Source organism: Lithobates pipiens, unplaced genomic scaffold (assembly GCF_037356315.1).
Source record: "Lithobates pipiens isolate NorthernLeopardFrog02 unplaced genomic scaffold, aLitPip1_a1.2 Scaffold_13, whole genome shotgun sequence".
Taxonomy (NCBI): domain Eukaryota; kingdom Metazoa; phylum Chordata; class Amphibia; order Anura; family Ranidae; genus Lithobates; species Lithobates pipiens.
In genome coordinates this window covers 387,541,738-387,561,418 of record NW_027507718.1, presented here as the reverse complement: position 1 = coordinate 387,561,418, position 19,681 = coordinate 387,541,738, and the positions used below count along the sequence as shown (strand labels likewise).

The 19,681-nt window shown below is 44.6% G+C and overlaps 1 protein-coding gene across 1 annotated transcript in view; it reads left to right on the top strand.

Moving 5' to 3' along the window:
- The window catches only part of LOC143975198 (EF-hand calcium-binding domain-containing protein 6-like), a 159,004-nt gene that overhangs the window by 53,063 nt on the left and 86,260 nt on the right, over positions 1 to 19,681 (top strand). The window contains exons 9-12 of the mRNA XM_077477308.1: positions 588 to 730; positions 4,574 to 4,770; positions 7,245 to 7,352; positions 12,850 to 12,915. Of these exons, the coding sequence (XP_077333434.1) occupies positions 588 to 730; positions 4,574 to 4,770; positions 7,245 to 7,352; positions 12,850 to 12,915 (514 nt within the window). The remainder of the gene's footprint in view (positions 1 to 587; positions 731 to 4,573; positions 4,771 to 7,244; positions 7,353 to 12,849; positions 12,916 to 19,681) is intronic.

The window sequence follows — 19,681 nt, the reverse complement described above, 5'->3', positions numbered from 1 at the left end:
TTGAGGGGACAGAAAATTTACACTGTTATACAAGCTGTACACTCACTACTTTACATTGTAGCAAAGTGTAATTTCTTCAGTGTTGTCACATAAAAAGATATAATAAAATATTTACAAAAATGGGAGGGGTGTACTTACTTTTGTGAGATACTGTAGGCTCAGTTCCTGCTTTTCAGAGGTATACAATGGTTGTCCTTATTGCTTCTTCTCAGGAGAGCCAGTCATGTTGACTATCAAATGAACACTTATAGCACTGTCACACTAGTGATCCCGTCACTGGTGATAACTCACCAAAGACAGGATCTCTGTGCAGGGCAAATAGTCACCAAATTCCTTGTGTCACTCCCTTACTCTCCAGATGAGCAAGCCATTGCCGGTGAGTAGCATTCTAAAGTTTCTCCATCAAAACAGAGCATAGGCTCACTTATCCATGCAGCAAGGGAGTGGGGAACCAGGTAAGTATTTGCATCCTGTCGCAGTTGAGTTGTCACCGGCAACAGAATTTCGATTGTTACATGGTCCTTATTCAAAAGATTAAATAAATAAATGTCCTTGTTATGTATATTTCTTATTCTGTCTCTCTTTAGAGTCAATGAGAGAAATGTCACAAGCAGAGCTGGAAAGGAAGGCCTCGCTCAACATTGAGAGATGGTTGAAGGATAAATTCAGAGAAGGATTCCGGAGCATGAAGGGAGAATTTGAGAAGTATGACCTTCATAGAATTGGCAAGGTAGGCAAAATAGAAAGTGAAAACAAATTATGTAATGACTATATCTTTTTGAACACAAATGACTTTCATGTAGCTAATCCAATGAGGCAACCATTCCGGTTTTCATGAGCCCTGAAAACATTTATTTTCCTGACGCTTCACCCATGGATGTGAACAGTAAGGCATGACTCCTCACATATGGTGAAGTTGCCCAAAAGTCTGGAGATTCTGGATTAGAATATACACTATATTACCAAAAGTATTGGGATGCCTGCCTTTACACGTACATGAGCTTTAATGGCATCCCAGTCTTAGTCTGTAGGGTTCAATATTGAGTTGGCCCACCCTTTGCAGCTATAACAGCTTCAACTCTTCTGGGAAGGCTGTCCACAAGGTTTAGGAGTGTGTCTCTGGGAATGATTGATCATTCTTCCAGAAGTGCATTTGTAAGGTCAGGCACTGATGTTGGTGGCTGGCAGTCTTCACTCTAATTTATCCCAAAGGTGTTCTATCGGGTTGAGGTCAGGACTCTGTGCAGGCCAGTCAAATTCCTCCACCCCAAACTCACTCATCCACATATTACCAAAAGTTTTTGGGCCACCCCTCCAAATCATTTAGTGGAGGGGGGATTATGGTGTGGCGTTGTTTTTCTGAGGTTGGGCTTAGTTGCAGTGAAAGGAACTCTTAAGGCATCCACATACCAAGGCATTTTAGACAATTTCATGCTCCCAGCTCTGTGAAAACAGTTTAGAGATGGCCCCATCCTGTTTCAACATGACTGCGCACCAGTGCACAAAACAAGGTCCATAAAGACATGGATGAGCGAGTTTGGGCTGGAGGAACTTGACTGGTCTGCACCTCAACCTGATAGAGCAGTGAATCGCGAGTGGATTTTGAGGGCTGGGGAGCGTAGGCTGCCTGGGAGTGAGGGGGGCAAGCACTGCCAGCTGGCGGGTTGTATGGGAGTCCTTCTCCCATCGTTCGCGGAGGGGAAGAGAGAGGATAGAGTCGGCTGGATGATCAGAGCACGAGGGATCACTAGCATATTTCAGTCCAATAGCCGAGTGTTCCCCGCACTCGCTGTCACACCACACAGTCCTGTCCCCTGGTCCTGGGGAATTTGATAGACAGATCATCCGTCCAATCCCAGGACGAGTGACGTGTATCAAAGTTCTCCGGCCAGGAGGCGGGGCTGTGTGGGACGCCGAGCGGCGGGAACACAGCAATTTAAATCAAAGCTGTTCCAGTGATGTCCCTTGGCGCTCTTATCATCCGATCGGCAATGCTCTTCTTTTCCTCTGCTCTCCGGCATGATGGACACAGGTAGGCTGCGTGATGGACACAAGTAGGCTGCATGATGGACACAGGTAGGCTGCATAATGGACACAGGTGGGCAGTATGGTGAACATGGGCAGGTTGCATTGGTGGACAGGGGCAGGCTGCATTGGTGGACATGAGTGAGCCTGCATTGGTGGACACGGGTGAGGCTGCATTGGTGGACACGGGTGAGGCTGCATTGGTGGACACGGGTGAGGCTGCATTGGTGGACACGGGTGAGGCTGCATTGATGGACACGGGTGAGGCTGCATTGGTAGACATGGGAAGACTGCATTGGTGGACATGGGTGAGGCTGCATTGGTGGACACTGGTGAGGCTGCATTGGTGGACACTGGTGAGGCTACATTGATGGGCACGGAGTAAGTTGCTTAAAGTGGATGTAAACCCTAAATTTTTATTTTTTATTTTGATGTCATAATGTAGAGTATAAGATTTCTTATCATTTGAGCCCAGTCTTGCCACAAAGAGTTAATCCAGCTCTGAGCAATCCTCTTTTATTGTTCAGTGAGATAAATCTTGACAGAGAAAAACTTTGTCAAATCCTCCCCCTTGCTGTGAGTGTCAGGTGATTTACATATCTCGTCCACTAGCCTAAGAGATATGCATTATTTTTTTATTCCCTGCCACTCCTTTCTTCTGCTGCTCTGCCAGAATTGGATGTTCCACACCTCAGCTTGATTGGGCATGCTGAAGTCATGCGGTTACTTTCCTGTCTTTTCACTGGATGTTAGAGATTATAGCAGAAGTTCAGTGTAAGAAATAAAACAGGAGAAAATGCATATTGACAAGGGGAGTGTAGAGGTGGGTGGGGAGTCTACTGACATCACGACTCCACCCACCGAGCTCCAGACAACAGACCCACCCACAGAATCTGCAGTTTTTCGGGTCTCATAGCAGACAGAGGGGAGACATTTGACAAGTAAAGATACATGCAGGAGTCATCTATATCCTTATAGATAACCCCTATGGCAATAGTTTAGAAAGGATGACATTGGGTTTACATCCACTTTAATTCTGCATAAAACATTTTAAGTGTCATTTCATGAGATCATTTATGAAAGCGTGTTTAAGGGTCGGAACTAGGGGCAGGGTAGGGGTTGGGTGGGGCAACTGGTGGCGAGTAACCCTTTAGGCTTGGCTAGTAGCTCAGGACTTAAAATTTTGAGCCCTGATATAGTGTATAATTGTTTATACTTTCTTACCCAAATAAACCTGATAAACAGGATTAGCAGGGAGCTGCCTGGACCATCCAGGAGGCTGATTTCTTTCATTTTTATAGCAGCCACAATTACCATAGCCAGATAATGGAAGACATCATCCACATTTTTTTGAATTGGTGAAAGCTAAACTCTGCTAATAATCATTAAAAAATCATCCACTTATATATATATTTTTTTATTTTTTTAACATGTCAAGTGAAAATAAATATTGTTTGCTCAACCATTTCCATGTGCAATACCTGAAAATCGAATTGTTACTATCATGTTAATTACCAAAGTGCTAATCATTTTTTGTGGCATTAAAGAGGTGCAGCGCCCTCAATAGATTTAATTCAGCAACCTTGAAGATTTTTAAACCTTATTTATGTAATTTAACTTAATTATTATTTACCACTATATGCAGGGTGCTGGCGTTTGTGGTACTAATCCAAGCCCAATGTATACTATAAGGTAGAGGGTTGCCACACTCTGATCAACCCATCTATAGATTTAGGTTTAATCTCTTTTTATTAAGTATTTGCAGACAAATACAGGTTAGCAATACAAATATAAAGTTGTATCTGAACAAATGTATCCAGAATGGTACATCCAATTCGTAATGAGCAACTAGCCATATAGAACAGACTCTAAAACATAAAAAAAGGGGTTTTATTTGTAAACAGTGGTACACAAAACCAATATCAACCCATTTATAAATTTACACGAGGAACGACCTAAGCCTACGCCCCTCCCAGGTCATGCCGCTGATGCAATTCGTCCTGTGAGCGGGGTGAAATGTGTCATTGGAATGGCCTGGGAGGAGATGATAGATGGCTGATTGGAGTGCAGGGGAGTGGAGTACTTAATAGTATACCCCTTGAAGATTTATTATGCTTAGTTTGGCCCATATATTTTTTTTTAGTTGACAAGGCACATGGTTGGCATGGAACAAATGTAATTAATATATGAATATATGAGCACTATAATTATAAGAAGTTCCTTGTTATCATTTCACAATAGAGCATTTCCATCAATATAGCAATAATGCAGAATCAGAAAGTGATTTTTTTGGTAGAAGATCTTGTTCAATGAGATATGGTCTGTTGAATGTCTCCCCAAATGTCCCATAGTGGAGATTGTATAGTCATAAATAATCCAATCACTGAATGATGACTGTGGGGTGGAAAAGAGAATTATAAGGAAACTCGTAAAAAAAATGAAAGTACATCACTATGTGTATATAGTGTGACGTTTGTAAGTGGAATTGGTAAATCAGTCAAGCAAAAGGTCTTCGGGAATTTAATGTGACGCATTTGTCTTTGTAAAGGTTGAGAAGGAGGATTTCCTCACGGTGTTGGAGAAGTTCGACTTAAAACTTAAAGAGGAGTACTTTACCCTTTTCCTGGCAAGATGTGGCCTAGAGAACTCTCTGTCAGGCATCAGTTACATGGACTTTCTTAGGAATTTTCAAGACCGCAGTGAAAAAGGGATTACACACAAGATACTCTCCAACCCGAAACACAGGTCAGGGATGAAAGATCAACCATACCAGAAACTTCGAGAGCATTTTTAAGATTGTATCAGTCTCTATAAGTTGATGGCAATGTATTTATTTAAAAAGTTTTTATTTTTCTTTACATGTCATACATTTTAACAAAACTATTAGGCCCCTTTCACACATGCGGACAGTATGTCCGTATTTCATCCATCCATTTGCGGGTGAAATACGGACATACATGCATCCTTATGGGATAACGGGTGTCTGCGGATGAACATCTGGTGATATCGTCCGTCTCCACTATGGTCCGATTCTGCAGACGGAGGAAAATCCTATTTTTCTATCTGTCTGCAGAGCGGATCGGAGGAACATGGACAGACGGTCCGTGTTCATCCGATCCCCCATAGAGGAGAGCGGAGATCTGATAGGAAAGTGTGCAGGGACCGCTCCTGTCATCAGCCGGCTCAGCCGGGATAAACGGAGCGATCCCCGCTGAGCAAGCGGATCATCACAGGCGGATCATTACAGATCTGTCCCATGTGAAAGGGGCCTAAGGCTCGATTAATATAAAAAATTTCTATCAGCACAAATAATAACCTTAAACACTAAATAGTGATATATGTGGTAGGTGATATACCAAAAAAAAAAAAAAAGGAGAACCCAAGCTGTTTTTTTTTTCATGTTTTTTTTCTTTAGCCAGCAATTCTTTTTTTTACATTCAATGGGGAAGCCCGCTGACAGCTGATGACTCGTCGGTTGTTAAGGAAGTGGTGGCCAGCTTCCTGGCCCCCTCCTTAGCAACCAGCTATATACAGTGTAAAAAAAATGCAAAATGCAAATTGCAGCAAAATCGCGGTAAAATCGCAGGAAAAACGTGTGTCCAAAAACAGGCAAGTCAGAATACACTGATCAGTGGCTGCAGCAGGCTTTTCCAACCACCCCATTTGACAGAAACCAGCTGGGAGATTGGAGATTGACTTCTGTTGAGCAGGAGCGGCCAGACGTGGCTTGATATTCAGCTGGACTATCTATGGCTTAAATATTTAAAGTGTATTTAAAGCAGCAGTGGCGGCTCAAATTTTGTTTTTGGCACAGCACAGCGTGGCTCTAACACCCCCAGCAAACCACCCGCCCCCCTCCCACTACACGCTCTTCTTACCCTGGATGCGGGCAGTGAGAGCAGCAGTCAGAGCTGATGTGGCCATCTTCCAGCTCTGTCCTTAAGCGTGGTCGGCTCGGGGAAAGCTGCTCCGTTGTCCTCTTCTGGAGCAGCTTCCGCTGTGCATCTCCCCTCTGCTCCTCCCAGCGCTAGGCGTCCAATAGGATCGCCTGACATTTTGGCCAATCGGGAAACGGGTTACGGGCCTAAATTGATGAAAAAATTAGATTTTTTGCTGGATATGTTTTATAGCAGAAAGTAAAATTATTAGGGCTGTTACTGATTAAAATTTTCATGTTCGATTAATCTATTTTTTTTAATCGATTAATCGACTACTTTCGATTAATTAGTACGCACATACAGATCCAACTACTTTTAGCTGATCTCCTTTCATTGCAACTCTGCATTAGTCAGTGGTAAATGTGGTATACACAATATACAATCACCCGACACTAGTTCGTTTCCACAATCCATAACTTAACTTCACAGTTCACACAAATACGTTTTAAATTCAAACTGTAGATTATTTTTTTTTCCACAGTAGCGTGACAATCCCTCCACCTCCGATCTAACTAATCACTCTCACCTTATGGCATGGACCCCTGTGCAAACAGGTGGTCATGTAAGCGGGTATCAAAAGGGTTAACACAGACCATAAACTTCTCTCATGTCTCCTTAGATCTCAGCAAGGACACCAGGTCATGTGTAGAAAGAAAAGATCTAAGTGCTTTGTTTGATTGATAAAAAAAATGTTGATTGATCAAAAAAATTAACTATTAATTGAGGAATTAATCTTTAATTTCCACAGCCCTAAAAATATATTTTTTCAAAATTGTCGGTCTTTTGTTGGTTATAGCGCAAACAATAAAAACCACAGAGGTGATTAAAATCCACCAGAAGAAAGCTCTATTTGTGAAAAAAAAGGACATAAATTTTATTTGGGGACCGTGTAGCACGACCGCACAATTGTCATTTAAAGTAACGCAGTGCAATATCGCAAAAAATGGCCGGGTCATTAAAGGAGTAAATCTTTCAGGGTTGAAGTGATTAAGAGGCAGGGGGTCAGAGGGTGGTAGAACTGCGGCACAATTGCTTATTTTAACCATCCCCCAACTGCCAGTATAAACAAGGTTTAAAAAACATACCTTTTTTAACAATGAATACCCACAGTATTGGTGGGTAGTTTTTTAAATGAGGAAAATAGTATACACGTCAGTTATAAAGCGTGTACAACTAGATAAAAGCAGTTGGTTGGCAATGAATTTCAAGAAATGTAACAAATGTTGTTTTCTTTTGTGATTGAAGTTCTACCATTTTCAAAATGTTGTCCATTGTCTCCAGGTTTCATCGGGAAGGTGCCATTAGCCCTGGGTCTACTCTAACAACAGTGGAGGCCAGGCTGGCTAACCTCTTTCAGTCAGATTTCCTGGCACTACTCGCAACATTTGAGTAAGTCATTTTTTTTTTTTACAGCAGAATAATTATATTATATAACATATTTATTTATTTTACCTTATTTATTACAGGTACTTATATAGCGCTGTCAATTCACGTAGTGCTTTACGTATATATTGTACATTCACATCAGTCCCCGCCCTCAAGGAGCTTACAATCTAAGGTCCCTATACACACATTCATACACATACTAGGGCCAATTTATACAGGAACCAATTAACCAATCAGCATGTCTTTGGGGTGTGGGAGGAAACCGGAGTGTCTAGAGGAAACCCACGCAGACACAGGGAGAATATGCAAACTATTTTTTTTTTTAAATGTATCTAAAGCTGAAACTTTCTTTGTTTTGAATAGACTGATGAGAGCTCAGAACCCTTGTCATGTTTTTTTTTTTTTAGCTGTCCATGTCCTTGCTGGGGATCCTTCCTCTCTATTTGTCCTGGTGTCCAGTGACACTTGGACAAACAGTGAGTAAAAATACAACATTTTCTGAATAGTGGAAAAATCTTTGGACTTATGTTCCAGTGACAATTGCCACTAATTTCTCACTTCTATGTGTGTCTACAGAACGGGAAGTAGAGGGAAATCTCCCCAATGGGACACATATGGCAGAAAAACAACTGCCAGTGGGTTTTACATTCCCTTTTCCCATGTCCTTCCTGGGTACAATGTGTGGCGGGCAGTCCCCAAGTTGGGTGTGGCCCACTATGCTCTTACACACACTACACAACATGAAGGATTTGTGATCCCAAATAACTCCCACGCAGTGTGCCCCACCGTCAGATGGGTGAGCCAGCGGCAGCCACACCTGTCTCTGCTCGCTTTTGACTCTGTTACAGGATTCCTGTGTGAGTGACTCACAGTGGTGGGTGCCGATGTCACGCTGGGGATGGGGCCACCATTGTCATACTAACCACAAGCTGAGTGTGCCACAGAAGCACTCCACAGTCTCCACATTTGATCTGAAGCAGAGATTTAAAGGCTCACCAGCTCTGAGCTGCTTGTCTCTGTAATTATTGCTGCTCCCCAGTCTGTAGTGCACATGCACTACCTACCCACCATCTGGATTTTGGTAGGGAAAAAGGTGAGAGACTGACTGAAGTAAAGGTTAAAGCGTTTGTTAAACCCCCCCCCCCAAAAAAAAAGGATCCTGCTCCTTTAAATCATTTTTTACAGCACAGTGCTTGTGCTGTGTAATTTGGCCCCCTGTAACACCTGAAATACCTGGCTGATCCTCCCAGTTTCTACCCTCCCCTCTGTAAACTGATCACGTTATATCACGGCTGCTGAACCCTGACACCATGGTCAGTTTGCGTGCCTCCGTCATCTGCAGCCCTGCTGTCTCTCCTCTGTCCTTTCCCCCCTCCCTCCCTGCCTGTTGGTTCCTGTGTCAGGGCCCGCCCCCTCCTGCTGCTGAAATAACAATATTTACTTTAAACAATCCACTCAGTCTAATGATATGTCCCCCATGTGTGTGTTGTATAAAAAAAAGCCTTATATACCTTATTTGTGAGCGCTAATCGGTGGTCACGTAACCCGCCAGCTCTCTCCTCCCCTCCAGACTGACGTTAGCGTGGAATCTCGGTCCCTCCCGCTGCATCTATCAGACGGGGAGAGGAGAGAGGCGGCAGGTCACATGACCACTGATCAGTGCTTACAAATAAGGTATTTACGCCTTTTTTTAATACAACACACAGATAGGGGGACATATCATTAGGAGACCGAGTGGATTATGTAAAGTAAATAATGTGGGTTAACAATTCCTTTACTAAATTCTGTCAAGGCAAGCGATAGAGCTCCTATCCATGCAGATGTGATAGTGGGAGCATTTTTTTAGATTACACCATGTGCCAAGATAGGGCTACCCAACACACTAATATCATGCCAAAGAAGTGATTGTGGTCTTTTTGGCAACTTTGCCTCCTCATTCTGTACACTACGCTGTGCATTCCCTATTCCACACCACCTCAATCTGTACACTACGCTGTGCATTCCCTATTCCACACCACCTCAATCTGTACACTGTGCTGTACATTCCCTATTCCACACCACCTCAATCTGTACAATGCTCTGTACATTTCCTATTCCACATGACCTCAATCTATAAACTGTGCTGTACATTCCCTATTCCACACTGCCTCAGTCTATACAGGGGAATTCCACTCATAGACCGTAGTCACTAGTCCAGGTTTCCCCACTGGAGGATTTCCCCACCATTCAAAAATCTTGAATTTCCCATCCTTTTTTTACAGAGACAATAGCCACTAGGGCCAATAAGGAGGGTCGATCTTCAAAGTGGAGACGCAGACAGGAACAAAAACCTCACAGAGGTCACCATACATTATCTGTACAATCTTCTTTAAATTTATCAACTATGTAGTGCAAGACCCTGCCTGAGTGGATAAAGACTGATTGGATAGTTCAGAGGTCCTCACATTATATAGATTTGGTGAATCTAAAATTGACGTTTATAGTATAATGATATAATGGGTATGGTGGCCACATACAGTATATATATACATATGTGTATATATATATATATATGTATATATATGTGTATATATATATATATATATTTTTTTTTTTTAAACCACCTGACAGTTTCTATCTTTTGGGGTATTGGGTCTGCATACCTGCTGATCATTATGAAAGGCCTCCACTGTCCCTGTTGCATTTTTCATTTATTTGATATTATGGAGTATGTAGGCAGGTGCAGTCTACTTTCTCCACTGCAGGTGGCATACCTCTGCAGTGGCATTGCAGTTGGAGAAGACGTCAAGAGGATATTGTTCCTCTATGGTTTCCTGGGTCACTTGGAAAGCATTCAATTGCATGCTGTTGCCCCATGTGACTCTTGCAGCCCTCTTGCATCAGGCAGCCCCTATTTAAAGGGATTGTAAAGTGTAAAGTTGTCCATTAGCTTCAGACGGGCCTGTACATGTGCTTTCTTGAGCAGGGGGACCTTGCTGGCGCTGCAGGATTTCAGTCCTTCACAGCGTAGTGTGTTAGCAATTGTTTTCTTGGTGACTATGGTCCCAACTGTCCTGAGATCATTGACAAGATTCTCCCATGTAGTTCTGGGCTAATTTCTCACCATTCTCATGATCATTGAAACTCCATGAGGTGAGATCTTGCATTAATGAAATACTCTCCCCTGGTCTAATCTATGCTTTCAGCACCTATACTCGCCATGTTTGTAAAATGTCTACATTTCACATATCACATGTGGGTGTAGGTGCATGTATGAGTTAATTTCCGGTGATGTGCCTTGGTTAATCCACATCTGCCTTGCCCTTGTCACACCAGTGTTGACGATGGTGCTGGGTCAGATGGGACACCGAAGCGCCCCTTCATTGGACACTTTTCGTCTACTTCACCTGCCTGGGCTCTTTGAATTTGTTGTATTTGTTACTAACAGATAATCTTAATACTAAATGTACTTGTTTACACATTTATAGACTGATCCCGCTTGGTTACTATCTTACTACTTGTACCATTTTGTACTTTTTGTAAACCTCAATAAAAATTTTATTATAAAAAAAATAATAATAATGCATGAGGAAACAATTGTACAAATGTCCAATTCACTAAGAATTTGACGGTAAATAGCTCATGTGGTAAAATACCCGCAATGCAGTAAATTTTCACACGGTAGCTGGTTGTAAAAAAAACATGCCGTCAATTAAAAATTCTTAAACAAAGCAGCGTACACTTTTTTGGTGAATGGGTGGGGGTACTATGTAACCAACATTCATTCACATGGAGGGCCAGGACCCCTTGTCAAAGGGGGCTTCCAGATTCTTATAAGCCCCTGGCCTGCAGACCCCTATAACCACGAGCCAGGGTTGTGGGGAAAAGGCCCTTGTCCCCAAAACATCCCCCCCCCCCATGTTGAGGGCATGTGGCCTGATATGGTTCAGGAGCTGCTGGGTTGCATGCTCGGAATAAGCGTTTGGCATGGATTTTGGGGGGGGGGGCACACTGTTGTTTTTTAAAATGTTGGCGTGGGGTTACCCTTACCAGACCTGAAGGGCCTGGTATGGATTGGGTGGAGACGCCCACACAGTTTTTTTAAATAATGTTTAATTACAGCATGTTTTTTTTTTTAGATTTAATCATTCGTTGTTAAGGACACGGCGGCTGGTTTCCTGGCCAGCACCTTAACAACCAGCTATTGGGGGGGGGGGGACCCCCACGCTGCATCTGAGCAATACCGCATGTGATACCACCAGCAAAACCCTGGTGATAAATATTAATTTTTTTTTTACTTCCTGTTTTGTTTGTGAATTGGACTTAACAGCCTCCCGCATTTTATTTGCGCCATTTACCAGCACATTTTTCATGTTGCGTTAAATACCGCATAATAATTTTTTGTGAATTGTACATTCGTTTAATGCATGCAAATTAGTCACGTAACCATTTTATCATATTCGGTAACCGTTAGTGAATTGACCCCCTTGTCTTATCTGTTCATTTGACTGAATATGTACAACTTAGTTACATGTCTTTGTTAGCAGCGGTGTTGGTACCTTTTGTCCATTTCAATACTAAAAACATGTTTTTTTGGATTAACCCCCCTGACGGTATTCCCGAGTCTGACTCGGGGTGGATTTTTTATACCAAAAGCGGTATCCCCGAGTCAGACTCGGGACTGCATCGCTGGATCCAGGAGGAGGTTTACTTACCTTCTCCCTCGGATCCAGCGTTGTCTCCCCGCTGTACGAGCGAGCCGTGTCTCGCTCGATGCATTACATCGCCGATCTCCGTGCCCTGCGAGCGTTGCGACGCACGGGGACGGAGATCGGCGCCAAATTCAAAAAGTGAAACAAACAGTAAACATACAGTATAATGTAATCTTACAGATTACATTGCTGTATGTAAATATTTCACATCCCCGTTGTCCCTAGTGGTCTGCCCAGTGTCCTGCATGCAGTTTTATATAATAAAAACTGTTCTTTATGCCTGGAAACTGGAGATTGCCCATAGCAACCAAAACTGTCACTGTACATCAAAAATGATTTTAGACCAGCTAGAAAACAGCGATAATAAATTAGAATCACTCGCAGAATTGAGGGATAGCGATTTGTGGGGAGATCCGTCATCAAATACTGAAAAGTAATGACAGTGACAATTCTGCAACTGAGCAAATTTCAGTGTTTTTGATTTGATTACATTATTGAATAATTTTTATTATTGTTATATTATTATTTGGTACAATTATTTATAATTATTTATTATATTATAATTTATGATTTAATTTTTCAAACTTTATCATACCCGGGATGTCTGCTAGACTCTGGTTTGGACAGATTTAAGAGAGTTATTCCTAAGAATTGCAGGACTACAATATAAAACGCCAAATTTTCATGCAAAATAATGGTACCGCTTTTAGCACCTAAAATCCGAAATAATCGTACCGCCAGGGAGGTTAAAAAAAGGATGAATTAATTTGGTAATATATTACTGACATACTTTCCCCCTTTTTTCCCAGAAAAATTGATAAATACAGCAGAAATGTAATCAGTCAGCAGGAATTTCGAGCTGCAATAGAAAGCAGGTAGGTACATTGAGACTGGATAGTCCAAATACATAATAATGCATGTATAATTCAGTTTCTCCTTCTGTTTTGTTGGATTATACATTATTACATGTCCACCTACTTTCCGCAAGCTCATTGTGGTTGATTTACTAAAACTAGAGAGTGAAAAATCTGGTGCAGCTCTGCATAGAAACCAATCAGGTTCCAGGTTTTATTGCCAAAGCTTACCATATTTATCGGCGTATAACATGTGCCGGCGTATAACACGCACCCCAAGTTTAGGAGGGAATTTTAATGAAAACAACTTTTAGGAGGGAAGTTTAAGGGAAAAACTTACATTTAAATGCCCATCAATGCAGCCTTGTCAGTGTCCATCTGCAGCCTTGTCCATCATTGCAGTCTTGCCCAGTGTCCATCTGCAGGCTTGCCCAGTGCCTTTGCAGCCTTGCCCAGGGCCTTTGCAGCCTTGCCAATCTGTTTGCAGCATTGCCCTGACTTAAATTTGGCGCCAATCTCTGCTAACTGTGAGCGGAGAGGAGCGAGCAGAGCTGAGATACACAAAGCCGAGTGTACTTCGGCTAGACTCGTCTCTGCTCACAGTCCCACCCATCTTCACTGATTGCGGGAGGAGAGGAGCGAGCACCGTTGACATACAGAAAGCCGAGTGTACTTCGGCTAGACTCGACTCTGCTTACAGTCAGGGGCGGGACTGCGAGAGGAGCCGAGTCTAGCCGAAGTACAATCAGCTTGCTGTATGTCAGCTGCGCTCGCTCCTCTGACAATCAGTGGAGGTGGGCATGACTGCGAGAGGAGCCGAGTAAAGCCGAGTGTACTTCGGCTTTGTGTATCTCGGCTCCACTCGCTCCTTTCCTCACAATCAGCGGGAGATCGGCGGGGATTGGCGTATAACACACACCCATTTTCCCCTGATTTTAAGGGTAAAAAAGTGCTTGTTATACGCCGATAAATACGGTTATTAAACAAGCTGACGTTAGAAGCTGATTGGCTACCATGCACAGCTACACCAGATTTTTCAATTTCCAGTTTTAGTAAATCAACCCCATTGTGTTATTTACAAGCTTCTGAATAGCCTCGGACTATTCCCTTCTGCAGACGAATGTAAATGCCTGTGAATCTCTTTACATCCGCCCAGCATCCAAGTCCATTTTGGTCCCCAAAAATACATGAATCAGGTGAGTCTTCTTCAGTCTTCGCAAACCCAAACAGGATAGATCAGTTGATTACTGACACAAACATATGCACATCTGTGCACATCTGCCCCCCCTATAGAGATTTGATGGGTCAGGTTTTCTTCTATCACAAGACAGAGAAAGTTGAAAGGGGGACACAAAAAGTGGCATCCATCCCATTCTTTTGCCATACTCTTTACAGATCGCCTGCTGACATGGAACAGCCAATTGAAAGGGACCTTAGGTAGTTATTATTATTTCTTAAAGCGGTAATAAACTGCAGGTGGTTGAAAAAAAAAATGTCCCCGCAAGGCCATGTCAAAATGTGCTAGTATGCATTGCATTCTAGTGCATTATGAGAAACTTACCTTAAAACAAAGCCCTCCAGCACCACAATGTCACCACAGAGAGGGCTGACATCTTTCCCTGATCTTCCTTCTGGGTTTGCAGCCTCCAGCTACATGAGTAGCCTGGGGCAAAATTATGTCACTCCCATGCATGCGTGCAGGAGCTGCTGTTTCTGGCACGGGCTCTAAAATCCGGCACTATAAGCCAGACCTTCAAAGCCCATGTGTCGGTGATGTCATTGGCTGCATACACTCTGAATATCTCCTAAAGAAGGCAAGTTTAGGAGATATTAATTTAGGAGATAAGTTTACCTGTAGGTACAAGTGGTGTAACAGAGTTTACTACCACTTTAATTTCTGTACATAGAGAGACTTTCACAGGTCTCCGCAGTAAATCAACCCAACATTTTGCTAAGTGAACAGACTCTTTTCTCTTGTTCAATATTTTTATTGAAACTCAAAGTATATAGGCTAGAGGATATCCACATTACTGATATTACATTGTACAGGAATATAACATAGTATTCAGTTACATTGAGGTGACATCAGTGAAGAGCAACATAAGAAATGTCTGCAAGAACCTAACCTGTTTTCTCAGCTAAACACACCCCTCCTGTCTGCATGCCTAAGCTAAGGGCAAAAGCATTCCAGGAAGTAAATGTTAAATGAATGATCTGCCCTTGGCCAGAAATGCTAAGGGATGTTTTTTTTTTTAAATGATTTTGCATCAAATTAAAGTATGGAGACGTGGATGGATGGGTGAGTTTGCTTTGAGTATTAAAAATGAATTAAATAGCGTTTTGGCTTGTAGTACTCAGATGCAGTGTAGTTCTGCTTTAAGAGTGAAAAATCAATGAAAGTTTTTCATGTTTGACTTCACCACAATGTATTTGATATACATCTTGCATGCTGATGGTTTGAATGGTTAATAAAATACATCAAGAATCATAACCTTTTGGCTAAGAATGCGCCGACATCAGTTTTTTAAGACTCGGTATAAGGGCCAGTTCACACTTGTGCAATGCCAGACATTGCATGTAATTCGCAGCACACTGCTGTTCACAAGACATGTCTGTGCGGTGCGATGTCAGCCATACAGATAGTATGGCTGATATCGCACCGCATTCGGTCCAAACACTCACAGGACCCTTTTTTCTGTTTGGACCAGAATCGGATTGCATATGTGTTCACACATATGAAATTAGATTCATGTCCGAACTGTCAGTTCGCAGTGCGATATGCAAGCTGAAATGGGGGTGTCGTTAACATATCATGACACTCCCCAGCAGTTTGCATAGTGCGTGTCGGGTGCGATGTGGAAAACCGCAGTATTCGCCGATACCAATTACTGATACCTATTTTTAGTGTCATGTGACAGTTCTTTGAGTACCGTTCAGGTGCGATTTCCATTGTCATACACTTTTGGCAATTTGTACTTAAATCACACCTGAACCGCTAAACAAATTCTCATTGGAGGGGGCTGAAATCCCAAAGGTATCAGTTTTAGTATGGGAACATGTGTATGATTATGAGTACTTGTGCAAATGCTTAGTATCGGCAACGATATTGATACTGCTCTCAATAATGGCGCAATGCTTCTTTTAGCCAACTTTTGATCCTTTGGCCTGATTTACTAAATTTGTCCTCCACATGATTGAATATTTATTTATTCTTCATGTTCATTCACTTAAGCACATTTTAATAAATCAGGTCCATTCCATAGCTGTAATGTGATGTTACACAAATTCATTATCAGCCAATATACAGTGCTCATAAGTTTACATACCCTGACAGAATTTATGATTTCATGGCCATTTTTCAGAGAATATGAATGATAACACAAAAACTTTTCTTTCACTCATGGTTAGTGTTTTGCTGAAGCCATTTATTATCAGTCAACTGTGTTTACTCTTTTTAAATCATAATGATAACAGAAACTACGCAAATGACCATGATCAAAAGTTTACATACCCCAGTTCTTAATACCGTGTATTGCCCCCTTTAACATCAATGACAGCTTGAAGTCTTTTGTGGTATTTGTGGATGAGGCTCTTTATCTTCTCAGATGGTAAAGCTGCCTCCAGTTCCTGTAAATTCTTGGGCTGTGTTGCATGAACTCCATGTTTGAGATTTCCCCAGAGTGGCTCAACGATATTGAGGTCAAGAGACTGAGATGGCCACTCCAGAACCTTCACTTTATTCTGCTGTAGCCAGTGACAGGTCGACTTGACCTTGTGTTTTGGATCATTGTCATGTTGAAATGTCCAAGTACGTGCCATGTGCAGCTTCCTGGCTGATGAATGCAAATGTTCCTCCAGTATTTTTTGATAACATACTGCATTCATCTTGCCATAAATTTTGACCAAATATTCTGTGCCTTTGTAGCTCACACATCCCCAAAACATCAGCGATCCACCTCCGTGTTTCACAGTAGAAATGGTCCTGAACAATTTTCCTGGCAGCTGTGGCTAAAATTTTAGTTGGTCTACCTGATCGTGGTTTGGTTTCAACATAACCTCTAATTTTCCACTTCGTGATTAGAGTTTGAACACTGCTGATTGGCATTCTCAAGTCCTTGGATATCTCTTTATACCCCTTTCCTGTTTTATAAAGTTCATTTGACAATTCTTTTGCTTTCCCCATGACTGAGGCCGCGTACACACGCGCGGACTGTTTGCCCAACCTTGTTCGTCAAACAGTTTCGGCAAACAGTCCGCTCAAAATTTGCATGAGCGGACTTGCCCACACACGAGCGGACTGTTTCAGCAAACTGTTTGCCAAACAGTTCGCTCAACTTTTGAAATGAACGGACTCGCCCACGTAAGGAGGAGGCAAATCCGCCCATTTCGAGCGCGTGTACATGTAGGCGGGGCCCGTGAAGGAGACGTCGCGGGCTCCGCCGCCTGGAATGGGCTTAAAGGGGAACCCCAACGCCGAAAAAAATCGGCGTGGGGGTTCCCCCAAAGTCCACACCAGACCCTTGTCCGAGCACGCTACCCGGCCGGCCAGGAAAGGGGGGCGAGCGAGCGCGCCCCCCCTCCTGAGCCGTACCAGGCCGCGTGCCCTCAACATGGGGGGGTGCCTTGGGGAAGGGGGGGCCGCGCGGCCCCCCCACCCCAAAGCACCTTGTCCCCATGTTGATGAGGACAAGGGCCTCTTCCCGACAACCCTGGCCGTTGGTTGTCGGGGTCTGCGGGCGGGGGGCTTATCGGAATCCGGGAGCACCCTTTAAGAAGGGGGCCCCCGGATACCGGCCCCCCACCCTATGTGAATGAGTATGGGGTACAATGTACCCCTACCCATTCACCTGTGAAATAAAGTACAAAAAAAAACACAACACAGGGAAAAAATATTTTATTGCACAGCTCCGGGGGTCTTCCGTCTTCGGGGGTCTTCTCGCCGGACTCCTCCGCTATCTGTGTGTAGCTCTTTTACTAGCGGAGGAGTCCGGCTTTCTTCCTCCCCGCCGCCGGCCTCTTCTCCCGACTTCGGGGGTCTTGTCCCCCTCTTCGGTTCTTCTGCCGGGCCACCGCGCCTTCTTGTAGCTCTTTTACAGGCGGTGGCCCGGTCTTCTGTCGCCGCTGCCTTCCGTTCTTCTGTCGCCGCCTTCGGTTCTTCTGCCGGGCCACCGCGCCTTCTTGTAGCTCTTTTACAGGCGGTGGCCCGGTCTTCTGTCGCCGCTGTCGTCGTCGCCGCCGCCGCCGCCGCCTTCCGTTCTTGTTCTTCTTCTTGTTCTTCTTCTTCTTCTCCTGGAGATGTTGACTCGACGAGCTCTCCGGCCGGAATGCCAGGGACACGCTCCGCTGCCACTTATATAGTGACAATGGGGCGGTGTCACATGGTATATGTCACATGGGTTGGTCACATGGTGACCCCGCCCCCTTACGATGTCATAGTCCCCATGTGACATCAACCCATGTGACCAACCCATGTGACATATACCATGTGACACCGCCCCATTGTCACTATATAAGTGACCGCACAGCGCGGCTCTGGCATTCCGGCCGGAGAGCTCGTCGAGTCAACATCTCCAGGAGAAGAAGAAGAAGAACAAGAAGAAGAACAAGAACGGAAGGCGGCGGCGGCGGCGGCGGCGACGACAGCGGCGACAGAAGACCGGGCCACCGCCTGTAAAAGAGCTACAAGAAGGCGCGGTGGCCCGGCAGAAGAACCGAAGGCGGCGACAGAAGAACGGAAGGCAGCGGCGACAGAAGACCGGGCCACCGCCTGTAAAAGAGCTACAAGAAGGCGCGGTGGCCCGGCAGAAGAACCGAGGAGGGGGACAAGACCCCCGAAGTCGGGAGAAGAGGCCGGCGGCGGGGAGGAAGAAAGCCGGACTCCTCCGCTAGTAAAAGAGCTACACACAGATAGCGGAGGAGTCCGGCGAGAAGACCCCCGAAGACAGAAGACCCCCGGAGCTGTGCAATAAAATATTTTTTCCCTGTGTTGTGTTTTTTTTTGTACTTTATTTCACAGGTGAATGGGTAGGGGTACATTGTACCCCATACTCATTCACATAGGGTGGGGGACCGGTATCCGGGGGCCCCCTTCTTAAAGGGGGCTCCCGGATTCCGATAAGCCCCCCGCCCGCAGACCCCGACAACCAACGGCCAGGGTTGTCGGGAAGAGGCCCTTGTCCTCATCAACATGGGGACAAGGTGCTTTGGGGTGGGGGGGCCGCGCGGCCCCCCCTTCCCCAAGGCACCCCCCCATGTTGAGGGCACGCGGCCTGGTACGGCTCAGGAGGGGGGGCGCGCTCGCTCGCCCCCCTTTCCTGGCCGGCCGGGTAGCGTGCTCGGACAAGGGTCTGGTGTGGACTTTGGGGGAACCCCCACGCCGATTTTTTTCGGCGTTGGGGTTCCCCTTTAAGCCCATTCCAGGCGGCGGAGCCCGCGACATCTCCTTCGCGGGCCCCGCCTACCTGTACACGCGCTCGAAATGGGCGGACTTTCCGAGCGGGAACAGTCCGCTCATTTCGAAAGTACAGCGGACAGGCCCACACACGGGCGGACTGTTCGCTCAAACACAGTTTCAGCGGACAGTTTTTCGGAATTTCCGAAAGACTTTGTCCGTCCAACTGTCCGCTGAAACTGTCCGCTGAAAGCCCACACACGGGCGGACTGTCCGCCCAAACACTGTTCAGCGGACAAGGTTGGGCGAACAGTCCGCCCGTGTGTACGCGGCCTCAGAATCCAGAAATGTCAGTGCAGCACTGGATGAAAGATACAAGGGTTTGCCACGAGTCCA